Source organism: Balaenoptera musculus, chromosome 2 (assembly GCF_009873245.2).
Source record: "Balaenoptera musculus isolate JJ_BM4_2016_0621 chromosome 2, mBalMus1.pri.v3, whole genome shotgun sequence".
Classification (NCBI taxonomy): domain Eukaryota; kingdom Metazoa; phylum Chordata; class Mammalia; order Artiodactyla; family Balaenopteridae; genus Balaenoptera; species Balaenoptera musculus.
In genome coordinates, this window is record NC_045786.1 from 41,191,991 (window position 1) to 41,215,773 (window position 23,783).

The 23,783-nt window shown below is 39.4% G+C and overlaps 1 protein-coding gene across 1 annotated transcript in view; it reads right to left on the reverse strand.

The window, feature by feature from the left end:
- AGBL1 (ATP/GTP binding protein like 1) overlaps nucleotides 1-23,783 on the reverse strand; it is a 503,271-nt gene that overhangs the window by 344,093 nt on the left and 135,395 nt on the right. Inside the window, 1 exon segment of the mRNA XM_036843717.1 lies at nucleotides 18,804-18,957. Coding sequence (XP_036699612.1) covers nucleotides 18,804-18,957 — 154 coding nt within the window.

Genomic DNA, 23,783 nt, shown 5'->3' on the forward strand with positions numbered 1-23,783 from the left:
AAATTGATACATGGGAGTATTATACAGTAGCGAAAATGAATGACTTAGATCTCAACTCCTACATGTCATGTGGTTCAGTCTCAAAGTTTTTAACAAAATAAACCAATCACAGTACAATATATATATATACTATATATATATACATATATATATATATGCTGTATACATATATATACAGTATGTTTCCATTTACCTAAAGGCCCAAATAGGCAAACTCAGCAGTAGGTTATTTAGAGATATATAAATGTGATTTTTAAATATAAAGATAAGCAAGAGACAATTTAGCACACAGTCCAGGATGGTAGTTACTCTAAGGCAGAAATAGTGGGGAGTCATAGGAACAAGGGTTACAGGGTCTAAAATATGGATAATGCTGTATTTCTTAAATTGGGTATTATATACCTGGTGTCCATTTTATTGTTCTTTAATCTGGACCTTTATGTTATATGAATTATTTTATAAGTATTGCATTTAAAATAAAGCACTTTGTCTTATTATAAAAGACCTGGATTCCAATCTCTGGCTCCATATTTAATAGCTATGCAACCAGGCACAAGTCACTTTAACTCACTGGGCCTTACTTCCATCATCTTTAAAATGGGAATTTTTCCCTAACACATTACTTTCACAAGTATAAAGGAAAAGATTATTATACTAGACTCTATGAAAGTTAAGCAAAAAAAGTTAACAAATTTAAAAAAGACGTGACAGACTAGGAAAAAACATCAGCCACTCAATGTCCTAGGCTTAGAACAATGATCAATACTTAATAAATCAATTAATGATTAACAAAGAAGAATATTTCTAATATATAAAGAGCTCTTAATAAATCATTTAGAAGAAGACGAATCATCTAATAAATAATAGACAAATGATTTTTAAAATTAAGCAATTTAAAAGGAAGATACATAAATGACATTTAAAAATATGGACCACTTGAGTTATGCACAAAGAAACTCAAATTGAAATAACACTGAAATGGTGTTTTGAGAGAGGGAGATTAATTTTTTTAACTAACAGGTAGGAAGATGTAGAAGACTGGTAAATCTACTGTTGGCTGGTCCCTGGAGGAAAATAATCTCCTATACTTTTTGTGGGAGTGTAAATTGGTAATGCAGCATTTGGTGAGGTTGTCAATTCTCAGAATTCATGGGGAAGAGATTTGGACTTCCATGGGACATAATTGTCAGGAAGGCTAATTTAAGTTCATTTCGTCTAAATTTCAAGACTCAGCATGCATGAGTTCATGTGTTTATGTGTGAGTGTGTATGTGCATGTGTGTATGTGTGTGTGTTTGTGCACTGGAGAAAAACATGAAACTGTTAACAGCAATTGCTTAAGGAATAGTAATATGAGAAATATATGGTTAATTTCATGTTTTACTCTAATGTATCAATTTTTTAAATAAGGATGATATGTTAACATTTAAAATTCTTAAATTAATTTTAATTTTAAATTAAATTTTAATTTAATTTTTAAATTTTAAACATGAATTACGAATATAGTTGGAGACACTCAAAAAATAATAGGACAGACTCAGGTACCTACCCATCCAGATTTAAAAGTTGTTAGCTTTTGGTTATATTTTCCCTAGAACTCTTTTTCTTTAAGAAATACAAACTCCCCAAAAGATTTAAAACCCATTTCCCTTTCTGCTCCTCCATCTTCAGATGGAATCGTTATTTTGAATCTGGTGTTATCTTTTTTCAGCACGGTTTTATACTTTTTCTATACACATAAGTATCCATAAACAAGAAAATGTATTGTCCTGTTTTATTAAAACGATAGGTAATTTTAATAACAAATTCATGGTCATGTTGTGAGGCTTCCATGAAATATATGAAGCAGAGTACAATCTGGTTAGCGCAGCCTGGTAATGTGAGTTTGACTGTTTTTGTAACTGGCAGGTTGGTAGTGACCCACGCTTGAGAGCATGTGTTGGTAGGTAGAGAAGCCTTTGCATCTGAGGCTGGAAGACAAGTGAGGAGTTTGGGTTAGGTTTTCAGGTCTTAGTTGCAGGGACTCTGAGAGAGGAAAACATCTGAATAATGGAGACATGGGTTGTCATCTGTTCCCTGCCCAGGCTGTGAAGAAGGAGCTTCTTTCATAGGAAACTTAGGGAGCTTTGGTGCCAAGCAACACTGAGGTGTGGTACAGAGTTTTGGAGAATGCTAATCCACCCACCCCCCCATCTCTACATGAAATCCAGCAACTCTCTGAAAACCCAGCAATGGCAGTAGCAAGAGTCCTTTTAGTAGCTGCAAGGACAGCAGACAACCACCAAAAGAAGCCTAAGCATCAGGGAAGAATGGACTGGCCCATAAGGGTGACTAACCAATGGCTACTTTATGAGTACAATTGAGGCTACCCGTGGGTACCCCAAGAAATACCTAGGAAAGAAGAAACTTTTCAAGAGAGGTTTAAAGGCCCTGAATTGTGGGTAGAAGAATAGATGCGAAGTTTTCATTTATTTGTTCAATAAACATTGAGTGTGCACCAGTGTTGTGCAGGAACTGTTAGTTCCCAGAGATACAAGAGTGAAAAAATACAGCGTATAATCTGTGCCCTCATGGAGCCCAGTAAGAGGGGCTATGAAGAAAATAGAGCAAGGTATGTGAAAATGAGGTTCTGAGTGAGGGAACATTACATACGGTGACCCGGGAAGGCTTCCTCAATCTGAGCTAGGATAATATACAACAAGAAGAAATCAACCATGCCAAGTTATGGAAGAAAAGTATTCCACTCGGAGGGAACAGCAAATGCAGAGGCCCAGGGGATATAATTAAGTTGCTATGTTCAAGGAATAGAAAGAAGATTAGTGTGGTTGAGGGTACGAAGTGGTAAAGGGGTAAGATACAAAACAGAGGGGCATGCAGGGTCTTGCAGAGGCAGTAAGATTTAGATTTTACTAAAATTACAAGGGTTATTAATGTTAACATGACCACATGTGTACTCACACATTGGAGAAGCCTAGAACGTATTACTTGTAGTATAAAGAAATATTTTTACATATAGGGAATTGCATCTCGAAGATAAAGGATTTTCTCTCATTACTACACAGCTGAAAGAGGTCATAGAATTTGGGGGTTAGGATTATGAGGCTTAAGATTCAGAGAGTCTGGGGATAAATCTGAGCTTTACTCTTACTAACCATAGGAATTTTTAGGGCCTCAATTTTATCATCGAAAATTGGAGACCATAAATGTAATTCTTTTTTTTTTCTTTACCTCAGAGTTATTGTGTGGAACAGTTAATCACATGTAAACATTCTGTAAACAGTTAATTCCCTTAAAAAGATATAAATTGTTATATCTCATGAACATATTTATAGGACAGAATGTTTGGCATTGATTCTGATGAAATATATTACATGTTTCTGCTACAGTAACCACATACAGTCAATTTTTAGTATCCTTGTTAATTGAGAAAATTATTCAGGTGATGCAAACTTTGTTTTATTTCCCTCTGAAATAGATTATATTTTATAGAATATTGGCTTTATAATTATGTTTAGCCTGAGTTCTTATATAATTTGCAGGCCTCTGGAAATGAACATTCCCGAAACTGAACTCAGTATCCGTCCACCACAGTCTTACTCTCTCATATATTCTTCTGTTGGCATTAAACCATGCACCCATCACCCAAAGGAGAAATATTTCAACTCCTTCCCCTTTATCCGTACTCCCAATCAATCGCCAAGACCTCTCACTTGTAACTTAGACATGCCACCTATATTTAGACCCTTCCCTCCCATTTCCATAGACTTATCTTCCTTGGGAACCTCATCATCCAGATAGAGGACTAGCAATTGTTATCATTTCTTTTTTTTTTTTTTAACATCTTTATTGGAGTATAATTGCTTTACAGTGTTGTGTTAGTTTCTGCTGTATAACAAAGTGAATCAGCTATGTGCCAGGCACTGTTCTAAGTCCTCTACAAGCTTCAGATTGCCCCATGAAGAAGGTACTATTGTTATCTGCAATTTATAAATGGGGAAACCTAGGCGTGGAGTATTGAAGCATCTTTTCCAAGGTCATGAAGCTGCTAAATGGCAGAGTCAAGATTAGAACCCCACTGAGTCTGAATCTAGGGTCTAAGCACTTAAGAACTCCTCTGTGCTGGGCAACATGTCACGATGTTCTCACTCCAGACCTCTCCCACATTACTGCCATAAAATCTTCCTCCAAAACAAATCTGATCTTGTCATTTCTCTGCTTTTAATAACATCCTGTTAGCTCATCACTGCCTTCAGGAGAAAGTCACATGAAAAATAAGGTTCTTTACCACTCAGTCCAAATTACCTTTCCCACCTTATGGTCTGACCCTGTAATCAATCTACCATCCTGTAGTCCTGGCACCCTGAGATGTTCACAGCATCATTTCCAGGTCTCCCTGTCTCTGCAAAAGCTATTTTCCTACTTGAAAAGACACTCCTCCATTTCTCTGCACATAGCAGTCTGACTTCAAGAAGAAGATCATATGGCATTGGCACTGAATCTCAGTTTCATCATTATAAAATGGGCGTCATAATTACACTCTTCCTCAACTCACAAGGGAACTATAAGGACAAAATGATACATTATGTAAAAACTTTGTAAGAGTAAACTACGTGATTGGGTGTAAGCAAAACTATTCACCTGTAAGGTTTTACAGTTTTTCCCATCCCCTCCAACCAGCCTTGGAAGGAGAAAGAGTTCTTAACCTTCCTTTTCTTGGAGTGACTGGGCCAAAATGGGAAGTAAAAAGGAGGTACTCAACTGGTCTAAATGTCATAGTTTTGAGGGTTTGTACTGAAAAAAGGTGGGATTACTGTGAACCACTATTTGTGTGTGCAGATTGATAATAGTAAGATAGAGGAGGAAAGGTGAATTTACGATGGTTTGAATAGGTTTTATATACTCCCCCTTTCATGTTTTCTGAAGAAAGATTCAAATAGTTCTTTAAATGGTTTTGGGATTCTCCACTGAGGTTTCTTTGAAAGCAAAGCTGTGTCAATATAGGATCATTGTGCACATGGGATTTACACAGCTTCCCCTCGTTCCCCTTTGATTCTACCATGAAGACAAATGCTCTCTTTTCTGTGCTTCCACTGAACTTTGTTCTGGTATAACTTGCTGTACCATAATGACCTGTCAACATGACTGTCACACACAAATACACACACACAATGCCAATCATGGGTGTCTCAATGACTAGGGTCACATACTATTCATCTCTATATTCCTAATATCTACCATGGTTCCTAGCCCTGGTTGCCTGAAGAGATGGAAATCTCAAAACAAGAAAAGGGTACAATTCAGTTTTTCTAATTCTAAATCCTTTTATTAAAAATTTCCATAAAGACGTCTTTTCATACTCTTGTAGTTCTTTTTTTTTTTTTTTTTAGTTCTAACATTTCTCAGAAGCAGTGCTTTACAAAAAAAGAAAAGCACATGATTTAACCAGGAGACAAGAGGTCTGAGGTCTAGAACCCCATCTGCCATCAATCAGCAAGGTGACCGAGACAGGTCAGTTCATGCTCCTGACCTTCAATCCCTCACTAGCAATCGAGGAATCTGGTGTCCATAGTCTTTATGGATGTTTAAGCTCTAGAATTCAATGATCCCTGAATAATACTTGGCTCCATATGCCTCTGGGGGTGGAGGGCATAAAAGAAACAGGAATTCCCAGGAGTGGGAGGTTTCCACTTTGGGTTTCTGTTTTCCTTGGATCACTACTGTCCCTTCACCCTCTCGCCACTGGAAAGCTCTGTTCTTCATATCTGATCAGGTGTCTCAGAAAGAGACAAAGGCCAGAGAGGATGGAAAATGATTTGCAAAGAAGCCAAAAGGGGAATTCTGTAACTGTGTATCTTTCCATTCCGTTTTAATTTAAAACCACTTACAAGTGACAACTCCCAACGCGAGGCAGGTGCCGCGGGGTAGCTCATTACACCCTTGGGACCCCGTGTAAATCTTTTTTTCTGAGAACAGCTATTGTCTTCCAAGGAAAAGCTTTTAGCATAATGTCAAGCTGAATAGAACACTGCTTTCGTGAGAATATTTTTAAGAAAAAGAACAAGAGAAAGGTATTCTTTAACAACTGCAAACGCAGCCTCTTGCTTCCTTCACCTCAAGCCCCCTGGAAAGAACAGCACGTGAGCCATAGGAGGCTGAGGCAGTGCCATGAGATTACCTCACCTCCTGAGACATAGGAAGGTCACACTCTGCTCTTTCAGGTTACAATAAATGCAGGGTGGAGGTGTCTCTGAGGGCAAAAATAGCAGACCCAGTCCCCTTCCATCCGCCTTTGTTGTTTCTCGGCTTCTCACCAGTCAGTGAGTCAGTCAGCCACTCTTCACCTGGAGAATGAGAGTTTCTAATGAGAGAATGACATTTTCCCTCAGAAAATTCCCACAAATTAGTTCCCCTCTCAGGCCGTTCTTGAGGATGGTCAAGACAATACTGCTATAGGGTCTGGATGGATAGATACCCAAAGGGGAAAAGAATGAGCAAAAAAAGCTCCTGAGAAAAAAATGAAGCATCCATCACAGAGATGTAGTTCCCCAAACTAAAAAGGAACTCAACTTTCCCTGGACTGAAATGGTCATTGAAAATGTGAAGGACCTCCCTGGCAGTCCAGGGGTTAAGACTCCATGCTTCCACTGCAGGGGGCGCAGGTTCGATCCCTGTTCGGGAAACTAGGATCCTGCATGCCGCAGAGCGTGGCCAAAAAAACAAACCAAAATTTAAAAAAGATTAAAAAAAAAAAAGAAAATGCGAGGTGATGGGGGAAATGTGGAGAAAATAGAAAATTTAACAAAATGATGATGGTCCTGAATAAGCTATGTGCTTGGATTGCGTGCATTTCTGGGGAATTTCCCAGTGAGAGCAGACCCTAAGGAGGGGGATATTCTGGAAATGTGTGGTGGAGACCTGGGGTCTCCTCCTTGAGTAACCACTTACCATGGGGCCTCAGGCTGGTTATTTACCCTTAGTGAAGCTTACCTTGGCCATCAGCAAAATGCAGATAATGACAAGTCATGGAGGTCCATGACAGCAAAGGCAGCACTTGTGCCAAAAGCAGGAAGCAGGTCTGAGTTGGAGAATGGCTGAGCCTTGGTAAAGGTAGAACTACTCTCCCCTCTAGGTTTTTCATCCACCTCCACTAGGGTTTAAGGAAACAATGCTCCCCACCCCAAGGCTTTTTTTTCCTTCTGAACTGTTCTCTAGTTCTTTGTAAATTCAGTACCTTTTCTCAGTTCAAATCCAAAAAGCACACACGTGCATACACACACACACACACACACAAACATACACCATTCCTGAAGAGTACACAAACTAAAGAAAATATGACTTCTCAACTCTTTACTTGGAAGTTGCATATTCAAAGGCTCTGCTAATCAAAGTACCTCTTGACATACAATGTGTGAAAGGATTTAACTAGGTTAAGTGCAATTATGCCAGAACACCATTAACCAATGGGGAGTAGTCTCAGAAAGCACTAGAATCCACATCCTGGATGGATCTTGCCTACCAAACCTACCCCCAGACCTGCTCATCCGCTGCCTTCTATTCCAACCTGTTGGAGCCTGTATCCCATCCTCCTGGATTCTATTCACTCCTCACTTACTCTCTGCTCTGCAAACCTCAAAAGTCCAGGGTTCCTTTGACCTCTGGAATCCTACCGGTTAAGAAGGGCCTGGACTTTCTAATTCCTCAATGCCTCATCCACTGAGAGTCTCTGATGCTAGGATGAGCCATTTATCCTTTGGTAACAGCTCCCTTTTATCATCTATTTCTTCCATTATGGCACATCAATGACAATCTCTCAGAGAAATTCCCTTTTCACTGTCCCACTGAAAAGGGCAGAAAGTGACTCTGCTCTTGGTGACCTGCCAGCATTTTGGCTCTGAGGGCTCAGATCTCCAAGTGTAAAGTGCGCCTTCTCTCTTGGGACCACTGTGAGAAGGTACCCGCCCTCAATTCTCGGGAGAACAATGAAGCATACGCCAGGCAAATCTGGGTACTACTGAACTGGAAATATATTTATCAAGAAAGTAAGGCTAAATGTTTCCAGGAAAATATATTTTTTTAAAAATGCTTTTGAAAAATAAATCAAACCAAATGAATCCTTCCAGGAGACTCTCTGGAGCTCAGACCCTAGGAAGGACTAAAAGTAATCAATAAATTGTTCTGAACAATCCCCTGGTCAGGCTTTAGGCCAGACCACTAGGAAATCAGTCTCCAGCAGGGGCTTTCTCCCAGGGCCCCGTAGCCATGCTCTTATCTCCTGGGGTTCTAAAATAAAACCGAAGTGATAATCCTGCACAGTGGAAAGAAAGTCTTTCAGTGAACAGAACCTCCTTATGAGGGGTGAGTGGCAGCCACTGAGTCGGAAACTAGCCAAATCACAGCTAAATACGACTGCAAACTGAAGTTGGCCTGGTCCCTGGGAGGGAGGAAGTGACTAAGACAATTGAAGTTCACCTGCAGGGAAGCTTGCAGGCAGGAGAGTCTTGAGCTGCTGGCTCATTTGCTATTTTCTTGTCCTAAAACAATGTGTCATATTTTGCGGTTCAAAGAAAGTTAAGTGGTTTCATTTCTGATGTATAGGCATGTTTAATTGCATTTTGGAGGGTAGGTGATGTTCATATTGTGTGTTTTTTTTTTTTTTTTTTTTAAGAAACACAGCAATGGCCTGGGGTCAGGTAGGTATTGACACCTGCTAAACAAATTTTTGATTCTGCAGCCCGTCTGGGACTATGTTCCCAGCACTGAGGGCCAAGACATGCAATCTCAGCTCTGTGCTGGGATCTGAGGGGTCTGGAGGTTCTGAATCTTCCCTCCCTCTTTCCTTCCCACCACAGTGTCTGAAACATCCACCATGAAAATGCTTCCATTGGGTTAGGAGAGGAAAATAAAATTCACTGTGAGCAGGAAGAGGGTAATACATTCATTTGTGGTCAATTTAGTGTGAGTTGCTTTAACAACTAAGCTAGCTTGCCATAGTGTGAGGGCATAGAACAGGGAGGAGGGCAAGTTCTGGATCACAGAGTGGAGCCTGAAGAGTGATGCTGAATAGCTGTTCTGATGACTGTGTTAGCACATTTCTTGTGTGTATGGACCCAGGAATCAGAAAAAGAAGATCAGAAATCAGGCACCACCACTGACTGTGGTATTTAACCTCCCTGAGCCCCACTTACCTCATTTGTAAAAACGGAGAGTCCTGAATCCAGCCCCATTATGAAAGATACCAATCAGCTACATAACCAATAACACATAAGACTTTAAGAGTATGTGCAAAATAGGTTGGAACTCTTCTTGTATACTTAGAAGTAAAGGATAGTAGCATGGGAAGGGCATGACATTAGATTAGTCACAGGACCAGCTACTCCATGTGAGGGCCCATTGCAAAATGAAAATGCAAAGCCCCTCCTTCAAAACTTTTAAGATTTTCAAGCTGGTGATAGAAGAACATTAAACGAAGTTCAAGGCCCTTCTAAGCATGGGACCTGTGCAACTGTACAGTTGACACACCTATAAAGACAGCCCTCATTAGTCTTTTCTCCTCAGGATTCAGCTCAACGATTGTCGCTTGCAAGTCAATTATGCCAAAAAGAAAATGAACAGCATTCATTTCACCACTATCTGGGTCCTCTCCATGCCTGCCCATCTTGAGATGAACAACAGCTGACATGTTGGCACACGTTTAAGAGAGAACACTGTAATGATGCATGAGAGTGAGGTAGAAGATAGGTGGCCCCCAGGCTGAGCAGCTGCAACCGGTCTCTTGTTGACACTTCGAGATAAGATACTAGCAGGAGCATAGGGTCTTGATTGGGTGAAAGATAAATCGACCACATTTTTTTCATTCTTGTGGTCAAGGGGATTTCCCAGCCTGCACATGCACAGAGAAGGTCCTCAGTCTAGTGAAGGAGTCAAAGGGAGAAAGAAACACCAGTCCACAACACCTCCTGTCAAACCCCCCAGAAACCTTCACGCTGGAATCCATCTTGGCTGAGAGATGTGTATGCCACCAGGAAGGATCCTGAGTCAGGCCAAATATGGGCACAAGCAAGACGGTTGGCCAGAGACAAACCCGGAAGACTGCCCCCATATAAGCAATCTAAGCCACCTTTATTGGGAGCAACTCACTCTGCGAGTTTGCCCATGTGGTTTGCTTCTAATAAATGCTTTATCTGTTTCACAATCTTGGTCTCTTTACTGAATTATTTCTTCAAAGATGACAAGAACCGAAGTCCTGCTTCCAGCCATCTCGCCACCACCACCCAGAATCACCACACCAGAATCAAGAGTATACATTTATTATTACCAATCTTAGACCATAAGCAGAAACCAGCCTCCTTTGATTCATATGAAGGTGTGCTAAGAGATATTTTTTCTCTTTTTTTTAACTGAACTATTTTGGAGTGCCAAATTATTTAGGGGCTTTTACTATGTTTCAAGTCCTCTCCTTAAAGTAAGAATGATCTCTGTGGTTATAATATCAACAAAAGCACCATTGTCAGCGTAAATAAAAATGCAAAAACAGAGGCAGCTCCATGTCATAATTACACATTGGGTACCACTCAGCTCCTATTCAGAAACTGAGCCTGCACAATGAAGACATACATAGATCTACTTTCTTAAATAAATAATTGTTCTATGAAGGTTGCCCTAGAAGGATTACTGTCTCTAACGTCCAAGAACTTCTCATTTGCAAGGAAAGGACTTGGCAACTGTTACAGAAATTGCTCTCAAAAGCATAAAACACATAAGAGAATTTTTAGAAAATCCCATATCATTCATTAAAGCATTTTAAGGCCTTAGTAATTCAGATGGGATAATCGGTTGTTGATTAGCCAGATAGTTAAGCATTCATTGTCATGTGCTGATGAACTGTGAGAAATTACATTTCCTATCCACCAAAGATTCACCTCATGCAGTTAGCACTTCATCAGGTAAAGCTGCGTCTGGATAAATTAGCTAGATTTTTATTCCCCAGTTTTTTCTTTCAACTCCCAAACTTTTCCTTAATGAAAAGTATTCCTTACTCTGCTTGGTCGAAAACTATATCAGGAGCCAACTTTAAAAGCTGGCTAGCAGGGGGACCTTCAACATGGCGGAGTAAGATGCGGAGATCACCTTCCTCCCCACAAATACATCAGAAATACATCTACATGTGGAACAACTCCTACAGAATACCTACTGAACGCTGGCAGAAGACCTCAGACTTCACAAAAGGCAAGAAAATCCCCATGTACCCGGTAGGGCAAAAGAAAAAAGAAAAACAGAGACAAAAGAATAGGGACGGGACCTGCAACTCTGGGAGAGAGCTGTGAAGGAGGAAAAGTTTCCACACGCTAGGAAGCCCCTTCACTGGCAGAGACAGGGGGTGGCGGTGGGGGGAATCTTCGGAGCCATGGAGGAGAGTGCAGCAACGGGGTGCAGAGGGCAAAGCGGAGAGATTCCCACACAGAGGATCGGTGCCGACCAGCACTCACTAGTCCAAGAGGCTTGTCTGCTCACCCGCTGGGGTGGGTGGGGGCTGGGAGCTGAGGCTCAGGCTTCGGAGGTCAGATCCCAGGGAGAGGACTGGGGATGACTGGGTGAACACAGCCTGAAGGGGGCTAGTGTACCACAGCTAGCCGGGAGGGAGTCCGGGGAAAAGTCTGTACATGCCTAAGAGGCAAGAGACCATTGTTTCGGGGTGCGCAAGGACAGGGGATTCCTTCCCTGTCTGCCCACAGAAGGCAGAGCACCACCTAAATGAGATCCAGAGATGGGTGCAAGCCGTGGCTATCAGCTTGGACCCCAGAGACGGGCATGAAATGCTAACACTGCTGCTGCAGCCACGAAGAATCCTGTGTGCAAGCACAGGTCACTATCCACACACCCCCACACCCACCCCAGGAGCCAGTGCAGCCCGCCACTGCCAGGGTCCCATGATCAAGGGACAACTTCCCCAGGAGAACACACACTGCACCTCAGGCTGTTGCAACACCATGCTGGCCTCTGTTGCCGCAGGCTAGCCCCACATAACAATTATAAATACCATACCCCTCCTTCACCCTGGCATGAGTAAGCCAGAGCCCCCTAGTCAGCCGCTGTTTTAATCCCATCCTGTATGGGTGGGAATAGATGCCTGAGGGTGACCTACATGCAGAGGTTGGGCCAAAACCAAAGCTGAACCCCAGGAGCTGTGTGAACAAAGAAGAGAAAGGGAAATTTCTCCATGCAGCCTTAGAAGTAGTGGATTAAATCCCCACAATCATCTTATCAACTTGATATGCCCTGCATCTGTGGAATACCTGAATGGACAACAAATCATCCCAAAATTGAGGCGGTAGACTTTGGGAGCAACTGCAGACTTGGGGTCTGCTGTCTATGACTGATTTGTTACTGAATTTTATGTTTATCTTACTATAGTTTTTAGCGCTTGTTATCATTGGTGGATTTGTTTATTGGTTTGGTTGCTCTCTCCTTTTTAAAATTTTTATTATTTTCTTTTTACTTTAATAATTTTATTTTCTTTTTTTCTCCATTTCCTTCTGAGCCGTGTGGCTGACAGGGTCTTGGTGCTCCGGTCTGACGTCAAGCCTGAGCCTCTGAGGTGGGAGAGCGGAGTACAGTACATTGGACTACCAGAGACATCCCAGCCCCATGTAATATCAATCCGTGAAAGCTCTCCCAGAGATCTCCATCTCAACGCTAAGACCCAGCTCCACCCAAAGGCCAGCAAATTACAGTGCTGGACACCCCATGACACTCAACTAGCAAGACAGGAACACAAGCCCAGCCAATAGCAAAGATGCAGCCTAAAATCATACTAAGTTCACAGACACCCTAAAACACATCACAAGATGTGGTCCTGCCCACCAGAAAAACAAGATCCAGCCCCACCCACCAGAACATAGGCATCAGTCCCCTCCACCAGGAAGCCTACACAAACCACTGAACCAACCTCACCCACTGGGGTCAGACACAGAAAACAATGGAAACTAAGACCCTGAAGCCTGTGAAAAGGAGACCCCAAACACAGTAAGTTAAACAAAATGACAAGACAAGGAAATATGCAGCAGATGAAGGACCAAGGTAAAACCCCACCAGAACAAACAAATGAAGAGGAAATAGGCAGCCTACCTGAAAAAGAATTCACAGTAATGATAGTAAAGAGGATCCAAAATCTTGAAAATAGAATGTGGAAAATACAAGAAATGTTTAACAAGGACCTAGAAGAACTAAAGAGCAAACAAACAATGATGAACAACACAATAAATAAAGTAAAAAATTCTCTAGAAGGAATTAATAGCAGAATAACTGAGGCAGAAGTACGGATAAGTGACCTGGAAGATAAAATAGTGGAAATAACCACTGCAGAGCAGAATAAAGAAAAAAGAATGAAAAGAATTGAGGACAGTCTCAGAGACGTCTGGGACAACATTAAACACACCATCATTCAAATTATAGGGGTCCCAGAAAAAGAACATAAAAGAAAGAGTCTGAGAAAATATTTGAAGAGATTATAGTTGAAAACTTCCCTAACATGGGAAAGGAAATAGTCAATCAAGTCCAAGAAGCACAGAGAGTCCCATACAGGATAAATCCAAGGAGAAACATGCCAAGGCACATATTAATCAAGCTATCAAAAATTAAGTACAAAGAAAAAATATTAAAAGCAGCAAGGGGAAAGCAACAAATAACATACAAGGGAATCCCCATAAGGTTAACAGCTGATCTTTCCACAGAAACTCTGCAAGCCAGAAGGGAGTGACAGGACATATTTAAAGTGATGAAAGGGAAAAACCTACAACCAAGATTACCCTACCCAGCAAGGATGTCATTCAGATTCAACAGATAAATTAAAACCTTTACAGACTAGAAAAAGTTAGGAGAATTCAGCACCACCAAACCAGGATTACAACAAATACTAAAGGAACTTCTCTAGGCAGGAAACACAAGCGAAGGAAAAGACTTACAGAAACAAACCCAAAACAATTAAGAAAATCATAATAGTAACATACGTATCGATAAATACCTTAAATGTAAAAGGATTAAATGCTCCAATCAAAAGACATATACTGGCTGAATGAATACAAAAACAAGACCCGTATATATGCTGTCTACAAGAGACCAACTTCAGACTTAGGGACACATACAGACTGAAAGTGAGGGGATGGAAAAAGATATTCCATGAAAATGGAAATCAAAAGAAAGCTGGACTAGCAACTCTCATATCAGACTAAATAGACTTTAAAATAAAGACTATTACAAGAGACAAGGAAGGACACTACATAATGATCAAGGGAACAATCCAAGAAGAAGATATAACAATTGTAAATATTTATGCACCCAACATAGGAGCACCTCAATACATAAGGCAAATGCTAACAGCCATAAAAGGGGAAATCGACAGGAACACAATCATAGTAGGAGACTGTAACGCCCGACTTTCACCAATGGACAGATCATCCAAAATGAAAATAAATAAGAAAAAACAAGCTGTAAATGATACATTAAACACAATGGACTTAATTGATATTTATAGGACATTCCATCCAAAAACAACAGAATACACTTTCTTCTCAAGTGCTCATGGAACATTCTCCAGGATAGATCATATCTTGGGTAACAAATCAAGCCTTGGTAAATTTAAGAAAACTGAAATCATAGCAAGTATCTTTTCCAAACACAACACTATGAGACTAGATATCAATTCCAGGAAAAAATCTGTAAAAAATACAGACACATGGAGGCTAAACAATATGCTACTTATTAACCAAGAGATTATTGAAGAAATCAAAGAGGAAATCAAAAAAGGCCAAGAAACAAATGACAATGAAAACATGACAACCCAAAACCTATGGGATGCAGAAAAAGCAGTTCTAAGAGGGAAGTTTAGAGCAATACAATCCTACCTCAGGAAACAAGAAAACTCTGAAATTAACAGTCTAACCTTATACCTAAAGCAATTAGAGAAAGAACAAAACAACCTCAAAGTTAGCAGAAGGAAAGAAATCATAAAGATCAGATCAGAAATAAATAAGAAATGAAGGAAACAACAGCAAAGTTCCATAAATCCAAAAAGCTGCTTCTTTGAGAAGATAAACAAAATTGATAAACCATTAGTCAGACTCATCAAGAAAAAGAGGGAGAAGACTCAAATCAACAGAACTAGAAATGAAAAAGGAGAAGTAAAAACTGACACTGCAGAAATACAAAGGATCATGAGAGATTACTACAAGCAACTATATGCCAATAAAATGGACAACCTGCAACAAATGGACAAATTCTTAGAAAAGCACAACCTTCCGACTGAACCAGGAAGAAATAGAAAAGATAAATAGATCAATTACAAGCAGTGAAATGGAAACTGTGATTAAAAATTTTCCAACAAACAAAAGACCAGGTCCAGAGGCTTAACAGGCAAATTCTGTGAAACATTGAGAGAAGAGTTAACATCTATCCTTCACAAACTCTTCCAAAATATAGCAGAGGGAGGAACACCCCAAACTCATCTATGAGGCCACCATCACACTGACACCAAAACGAGACAAAGATATCACAAAAAAGAAAACTACAGGCCAATATCACTGATGAATATAGATGTAAAAATCCTCAACAAAATACTAGCAAATAGAATCCAACAGCACATTAAAAGGATCATACACCATGATCAAGTGGGATTTATCCCAGGAACGCAAGGATTCTTCAATATGCAAATCAATCAATGTGATACACCATATTAATATACTGAAGGATAACAACCATGTGATCATCTCAATAGATGCAGAAAAAGCTTTTGACAAAATTCAACACCTATTTATGATAAAAACTCTCCAGAAAGTAGGCATAGAGGGAACCTACCTCAAAATAATACAGGCCATATATGACAATCCCACAGCCAACATTGTTCTCAATTGTGAAAAACTGAAACCATTTCCTCTACAATCAGGAACAAGACAAGGTTGCCCATTCTCACCACTATTATTCAACTAGTTTTGGAAGTTATAGCCACAGCAATCAGAGAAGAAAAAGAAATAAAAGGAATCCAAATTGGAAAAGAAGAAGTAAAATTGTCACTGTTTGCAGATGACATGACACTATACATAAAGAATCCTAAAGATGTTACCAGAAAACTACTAGAGCTAATCAATGAATTTGGTAAAGTAGCAGGATACAAAATAAATGCACAGAAATCTCTCGCATCCCTATACACTAATGATGAAAAATCTGACAGAGAAATTAAGGAAACACTCCCATTTACCATTGCAACAAAAAGAATAAAATACCTAGGAATAAACCTACCTAAGGAGAAAAAAGACCTGTATGCAGAAAACTATAAGACACTGATGAAAGAAATTAAAGACGATACAAACAGATGGAGAGATATACCATGTTCTTGGATTGGAAGAATCAACATTGTGAAAATGACTATATTACACAAAGCAATCCACAGATTCAATGCAATCCCTATCAAATTACCAATGGCATTTTTCACAGAACTAGAACAAAAAATTTCACAGTTTGTATGGAAACACAAAAGACTCTGAATAGCCAAAGCAATCTTGAGAAAGAACAACGGAGCTGGTGGAATCAGGCTCCCTGACTTCAGACTATACTACAAAGCTACAGGTATCAAGACAGTATGGTACTGGCACAAAAACAGAAATATAGATCAATGGAACAGGATAGAAATCCCAGAGATAAACCTACACACATATGGTCATCTTACCTTTGATAAAGGAGGCAAGAATATACAATGGACAAAAGACAGCCTCTTCAATAACTGGTGTTGGGAAAACTGGACAGCTACGTGTAAAAGAATGAAATTAGAACACTCCCTAACACGGATACAAAAATAAACTCAAAATGGATTAAAGACCTAAAAGTAAGGCCAGACACTATAAAACTCTTAGAGGATTACATAGGTAGAACACTGTGTGACATAAATCACAGCAAGATCCTTTTTGACCCTCCTCCTAGAGAAATTGAAATAAAGACAAAAATAAACAAATGGGACCTAATGAAACTTAAAAGTTTTTGCACAGCAAAGGAAACCATAAACAAGATGAAAAGACAACCCTCAGAATGGGAGAAAATATTTGCAAACGAAGCAACTGACAAAGGATTAATCTTCAAAATATATAAGGAGCTCATGCAGCTCAATATCAAAAAGCAAACAAGCCAATCCAAAAGTGGGCAGAAGCCCTAAATAGACATTTCTCCAAAGAAGATATACAGATTGCCAACAAACACATGAAAGGATGCTCAACATCACTAATCATTAGAGAAATGCAAATCAAAACTACAATGAGGTATCACCTCACACCGGTCAGAATGGTCATCATGAAAAAATCTACAAACAATAAATGCTGGAGAGGGTGTGGAGAAAAGGGAACCCTCTTGCACTGTTGGTAGGAATGTAAATTGATACAGCCACTATGGAGAACAGTATGGAGGTTCCTTAAAAAACTAAAAATAGAACTACCATATGATCCAGCAATCCCACTAGTGGGTATATACCCTGAGAAAACCATAATTCAAAAAGAGACATATACCACAATGTTCATTGCAGCACTATTTACAATAGCCAGGACATGGAAGCAACCTAAGTGTCCATCAACATATGAATGGATAAAGAAGATGTGGTACATATATACAATGGAATATTACTCATCCATAAAAAGAAACGAAATTGAACTATTTGTAGTGAGGTGGGTGGACCGAGAGTCTGTCATGCAGAGTGAAGTAAGCCAGAAAGACAAAAACAAGTACCGTATGCTAACACATATATCTGGAATCTAAAACAAAAACAAAAACAAAAACAAAAACATGGTTCTGATGAACCTAGGGGCAGGACAGGAATAAAGACATAGATGTAGAGAATGGACTTGAGGACATGGGGAGGGGGAAGGGTAAGCTGGGACAAAGTGAGAGAGTAGCATTGTCATATATATACTATGAAATGTAAAATAGATAGCTAGTGGGAACCAGCTGCATAGCACAGGGAGATCAGCTCCATGCTTTGGGACCACCTAGAGGGGTGGGATAGGGAGGGTGGGGTGAGATGCAAGTGGGAAGGTATATGGTGATATATGTATACATATAGCTGATTCACTTTGTTATACAGCAGAAACTAACACAACATTGTAAAGCAATTATACTCCAATAAAGACGTTTAAAAAAAAAGAAAAAGCTGGTTGGTTACAAGCAAATCACATTTGTGCTCAGGACTCTAATATTAAATGGGCATTTGTGTGTCTGTGAGAGTGCGTCTGTGTGTGTGTGTGTATGCCTGTGTGTTTTGGTTTGGTTTTATAGTTCTTGGCTAGAGCCTCCTCCACACTGTCAGCTATTCTGATCCAAACTGTAATCCAGGTCATCAAGGGAATTCTTCAGCCAGTGCTCCAACACTCAATTTCCTTCCTTTCCTAACCTTGACTGACCGTGAGTGTAGTATAACGGGAGTGAGCATGGTGAGAAAAGTCCCTGGATTAGAAGTCACAAAATGTGATTCATTTTCCAGTCTTGGTTCTGTTTTAGGAGAAGTGACTGTCACTTGTAAACTGCTCTCAATTCCAACAAGTCATTTCATCTTTCTGACAATTTGCAATTTATTGTTTTCTCCCTTTGACAACAGAGCAATATGAATATTTACCCTTTTGTCATATCAAGAAGAGTTGGGTTTCTATAAAGGTAGACCAGTCCCCAACATTTTATGGAGCTTCTGATCTCAAAGGGACAGAGTGTTTCCAAGACTCTGAGGACCCCCACCTTCACCACCAAATCTTCAAAGAAGAGGGTCTGCCGTTTACTCACGGAGCTGCTCCAGGTGGTCAGCACTGTTAGACTCGGGCATGGCAGTGATGGTCACCAATGGACATGAATTCCCTCCTAGCGTCTGGCAGAGAATCTCCTGATGGAAGTAGACCTGCTTGGGGTTCACGCTTTTTTCCAGAACATCAAGGTGAGTCTGGAGCAGAGATGAAACAGAAGTGTATATTAAGATTTTTGAGAATAACAATAGGTGAAAGCAGCAACATAGCTTATATTCATCTAACTCCGTATAGTTTAGAAGTATTTTTGTTAACCTAATCTGCCTGACACTGGGCATTAAGTGATTTAAAAGGGGTGCTCTTCCTACTCCCTGGAAGAAGTTCAATGAGGCTGAACAGGAAGCATCATGCCTGCCTATGTCTGCACAGTAGAATATCTGTTTTCAAGTTGCACTGAAAGCAAAAGAGCAGGGGCATACAACATTCTTCCCATGACAGTTGCATGTAAAGAATGCTGCTACCATGAAGACAGAGTACATGCAGGACACTCGGGAACATGAGACAGAGCTTCAGCCGTGCAGATTACTTTAGAATCAAGCAATATAAGGAGAGTTGGGAGCATATTGAAGGAAAATAGAAAGCAACTGATCCAGGGAGAATGCTAAGTGAAGAGAACCACTAACTGGTAGCAACTGATTTCCCCTACCCTACCTTCCCATTTAAACACTCATTTAAAATGCAGAAAGATACAAAAATGGGGTAACCATTGAAAATAGGGTTCTTGGTCAACAATCTTTAAGACCTCTGAAGATACTTTCAATAACCCAAACAGTGGAATTAGTCATAAAGACGTTAAGAGATTGCCTCCCAACCACACTGCATACCCTAACAATAGGGACACGGTGACTTCAGTAACCAGTGAAAGGGAAGCGGTCCTTCTCCAACACAAGAACGTCAGTGCACACAATCGTCCTTCCAGCTAAAGATCAAATAGATATTAACACATTCAAATAGGTATTAAGAGGGCCGAGGAAAAACTGCCCACCTTGTTATTTAACAAATAACATGTCTGCTAGACAAATGAAACAAACATGATGCCTATGAAAATATTTATAAAAGATTCATAATATATTTTATGAAAAATGGAGTAATGCTTTCAAAAGGTAGAGGAAGTGTTTACATGTGAAAAAGATTTACTACAGAGGTGCTAGGCAGAATAATGGCTCCCCCAAAGATGTCCATGCCCTAATCTTCAGACTCTGTCAATATGTTACCTTACATGGCAAAAGGGACTTCACAGATATGTTTAAGACTGAGGTCTATTTGAGGTGGGGGGATTATCCTGCATTAACCAGTTGGGGCCAATCTAATCAAAAGTACTTAAAAGCAGAGAACTTTCCCCAGCCACAAAGGACCAGAACCACATGCAAAGGACTCAGCCTGCCATGCTGGGGGGTAAAGGGGTAAAAAGTTGAGGAATGTGGTGTCCTCTAAAAGCTGGAAAAGGCAAGGAAATAGATTCTCCTCCACCATCCTCCAGAAGGAACACAGCCCCAATACCTTGATTTTTGCCCAGAGATTTTTATCCATGTTGAACTTCTCACCAAAAGAGCTGTAAGTTAATTTTTTTAATTGTTTAAGCTACCAAATTTGTGATAATTTGTTACCGCAGCAATAGAAAACCAATACACTGGGAAATAAGAGAAAGAATTTCCTAAGTTAAGTAAAAATCTTAGCATCTGGGTAGGAAGAGACTAAAATCTACTTGTACTCTATTGAAACATTTGACTTACAAGGAAAAAGAAAAAGTTCCAAGGAAAGAAAAGATTACCCGATGATTCTGTGGCCTTTCCTATAGCTTCAGGGATACCTGAAAATTTGACCCTGAATCATATCCTCCTTACAACTGAGACCCCAAATCATCTGCCTCCACACAGCCTGTTTCCTAGATTAATATGAATTTATTATTCCCTGTCTGCATCAACATAAGTTTAATGTCCTAGGAAACTCTTGCCCAGGAAAATAGAAATTACAAATAAATTTATTTTTCATAAATTTATTATTTTTCAGGAATATCTCATCAACTCTTCAATAGAAAGTATCAATGACTTGATCCAAGACCCTTTGAACTCCTCTCCTCAAGATTCTTGCCTTACAGTGTCCACCAATCTTTAACCATTATATCATGATCTTTACCCAATGCTAATCAAGCCCCTACATTAAAATACCTGACCTTAACAAAACTTTAAAGTCTTAATAAATACCCCAGCTTTGCCCTTCCCCCTTTGAGACACTATCAAGACTCTGTCACATTCTCCCTTATCAAATATATTAGTTTCCTATCACTTCTGTAATAAATTACCACAAATTTGGTGGATGAAGACAACATGAGTTTATTGTATTACAGTTCCAGAGGTCAAAAGTCCAAAATGGGTTTTACTGTGCAAAAATCAAGGTGTTGGCAGGACTGCGCTCCTTCTGGAGGCTCTAGAAGGTAATTCATTTCCTTGCCTTTTCCAGCTTCTGGAGGTCAGCTGCTTTCCTTATCCCATGGTGTCTTCCTCCACATTCAAAGCCAGCAATCGCATCATTCCTACCCCGGCTTCCATGGTCAAATCTCCTTCTCTGACTCTGACTTTTCTGTCTCACTCATTCATGGTTAAGGACCCTTGTGATTACATTGGACCCAGTCTAATAGTTCAACATAATCTCCCCATCTCAAGAGGCTTAACTTAATCACATCTGCAAAGTCCTTTGTGCCACATAAAGTAACATCCTCACAGGTTATAGGGATTAGAATATGAACATCTTGGGGTGGGCGGTGGGCATTATTCTATCTAACACACCCAGGTACGCAATACACTTAGGTTTGTGTTAGAAACAGGTTGTTCTGGTGGTATTTCTTGGAGCCAGCATTTGACACAATACTAAGAAAAGGAATTAGAAGGATCATGGCTACCCCAGGTTCAAGATGAGATTCAGCTAAGGCCCATTTATCCGACCAAACCTTTGTACTTCAGTCTTCTGATTGTTTGTCAAGTGCTAATGAATGCCACGCATTGTTGTGATGCACCAGCACTAGAGATTGGGTGGTAGTCTCACACCCCTGGGGAGACAATGAGGCTCACTAATGGTGTACACACAAACACAAAGGCCCTGCTTAGAGTTTGAATGTACAGAGGATTATAATCGAGTAAACCTATAACCAGCCAAGGTTTTGCTCATGAGTTTCTGCTCATACATGCTCAGCTGTGCAAGAGCTCAGGAAACATATCATCTTATCTTTATTGACAGTAATAACTTGAAGACAAATTTCAGCTGCCCCAAATCAAACTAAAGAATGATATCAAAGGACAGTTCAGTTAAACAAGGTTTGCCTAAATGACTATTGGATAACACAGTTACTACATAATACAAACATAAAAAATAATTTTTTAGGGAGAAAACACATATTATCAAATGTTAATCTCATCATCTGGTTCTAAAACAAAAGTAAAAAGAAATGTGTAAGTGAGGAATAAAGTAAAACAAAATATTAACTTTTCAACTTACATGAACATAATATTATTTAATTCTTGAAAATGGAAAGGCAGAATAGCGAGATGACTAAGAGGGCAGGCTCTTGAGTCAGACTGCCTGGGTTCAAAGTTTGGTTGTAGATTCTAGAAGAGTCATGTAAATTCTGTACTTAACCTCTTTGTAACTCAGTTTTCTCATCTTTAAAATGTATATAAAATGTCATTACCTATGTCATTCAATGATTGCTATAATTTAGCGGTTTATTGTGTATGAGAAGTGCCTGTCATACAGGAAACACTCAATTTTAGCTGTTATTTTTGATGAAGAAATGTAGGTTCAAATTTTTTTTAAGAACTAAAAGGGAAACACTAGTAGAATTATAAACACTGTAGGAAAAAAAAAAATCAAAGAAAATATGGTCACTCCATGTTGCATAAAAGAGAAAGAAAGAAAGAGAGAGAGAGAGGGAAGGAAGGAAGGAAGGAAGGAAGAAAGGAAGGCAAGAAGGGAGGAATGGGGGAAGGGGGAGAGAAAAAAAGAAAGAAAAGCAGTGAAGCATCAAAATGACAGAAGTAACACCAAAAATTGTCTTGAGTATAAACAGGTTAAACAGCCTTATTAAATGACAAAAACTTTCAGATTAGTTTTTTTGAAATCCCACTGCCTATTGTATATAAAAGGAACTTTCAAAGAGAATAAAAAAAAGACCCATGATGTGTATGATAAACACTCCTAAATTATCTTCTTGTTCTGTTTGCCTCCACTAAAATATTTTAAAAGAGAAATATTGAAACTAAATGGTTAAGCAAACATAAATTAAAGCGGGCCTGGCAATAGTGATATATGACAAAGTCATATTCAAGACCAAGTGCATTAAATGGGATTTAAAAATCTTATTTTGATAAAGGGCACAATTCACAATGAACATAAAAAACTCATAAATCTTAAGAATCAAATAACACAGAATTGAAATGTACAACACAAAAATGGCAGAAAGGGAAATAATTGTACTAAGAGTGGGAGGCTTTAAACCAGTACCTCAGTCTTGAATAAATAAATTGCAAAAAAAAAATGATATAGAGTATTTGAACAATATTGTTTTTTATAGACATATGTCAAGCTGTCTTTACAGAGAGCAACCTTTATTTTTTTCTTAAACATGCAGGGAACTATAACAAAAATTAATCATATGCAGGACTATGAAAAAGTATTCACTAAAAGTTTTTTAAAAAGCAGATATTGTACAAGCCACATTTTCTGACAATAATTGAATGAAATTAGACTTAAGTAAAAATGGTTTTAAAAACAGGGAAAATAAAACCATTAAGGAATAGAAAAACATCCTCCTAAAAGAAGCTCATGAAAGAAATTCATATATTAAAAAGAAAATAAATATTAGATCAGTGTAATTAAAGCCCTAATAGAAGAAGTGTCCATCTGGCATCCCAGGAGAAAAGGCACAGGACAAGAATGAAAATGATCCCATCTGAATGTCGTCCCGTCT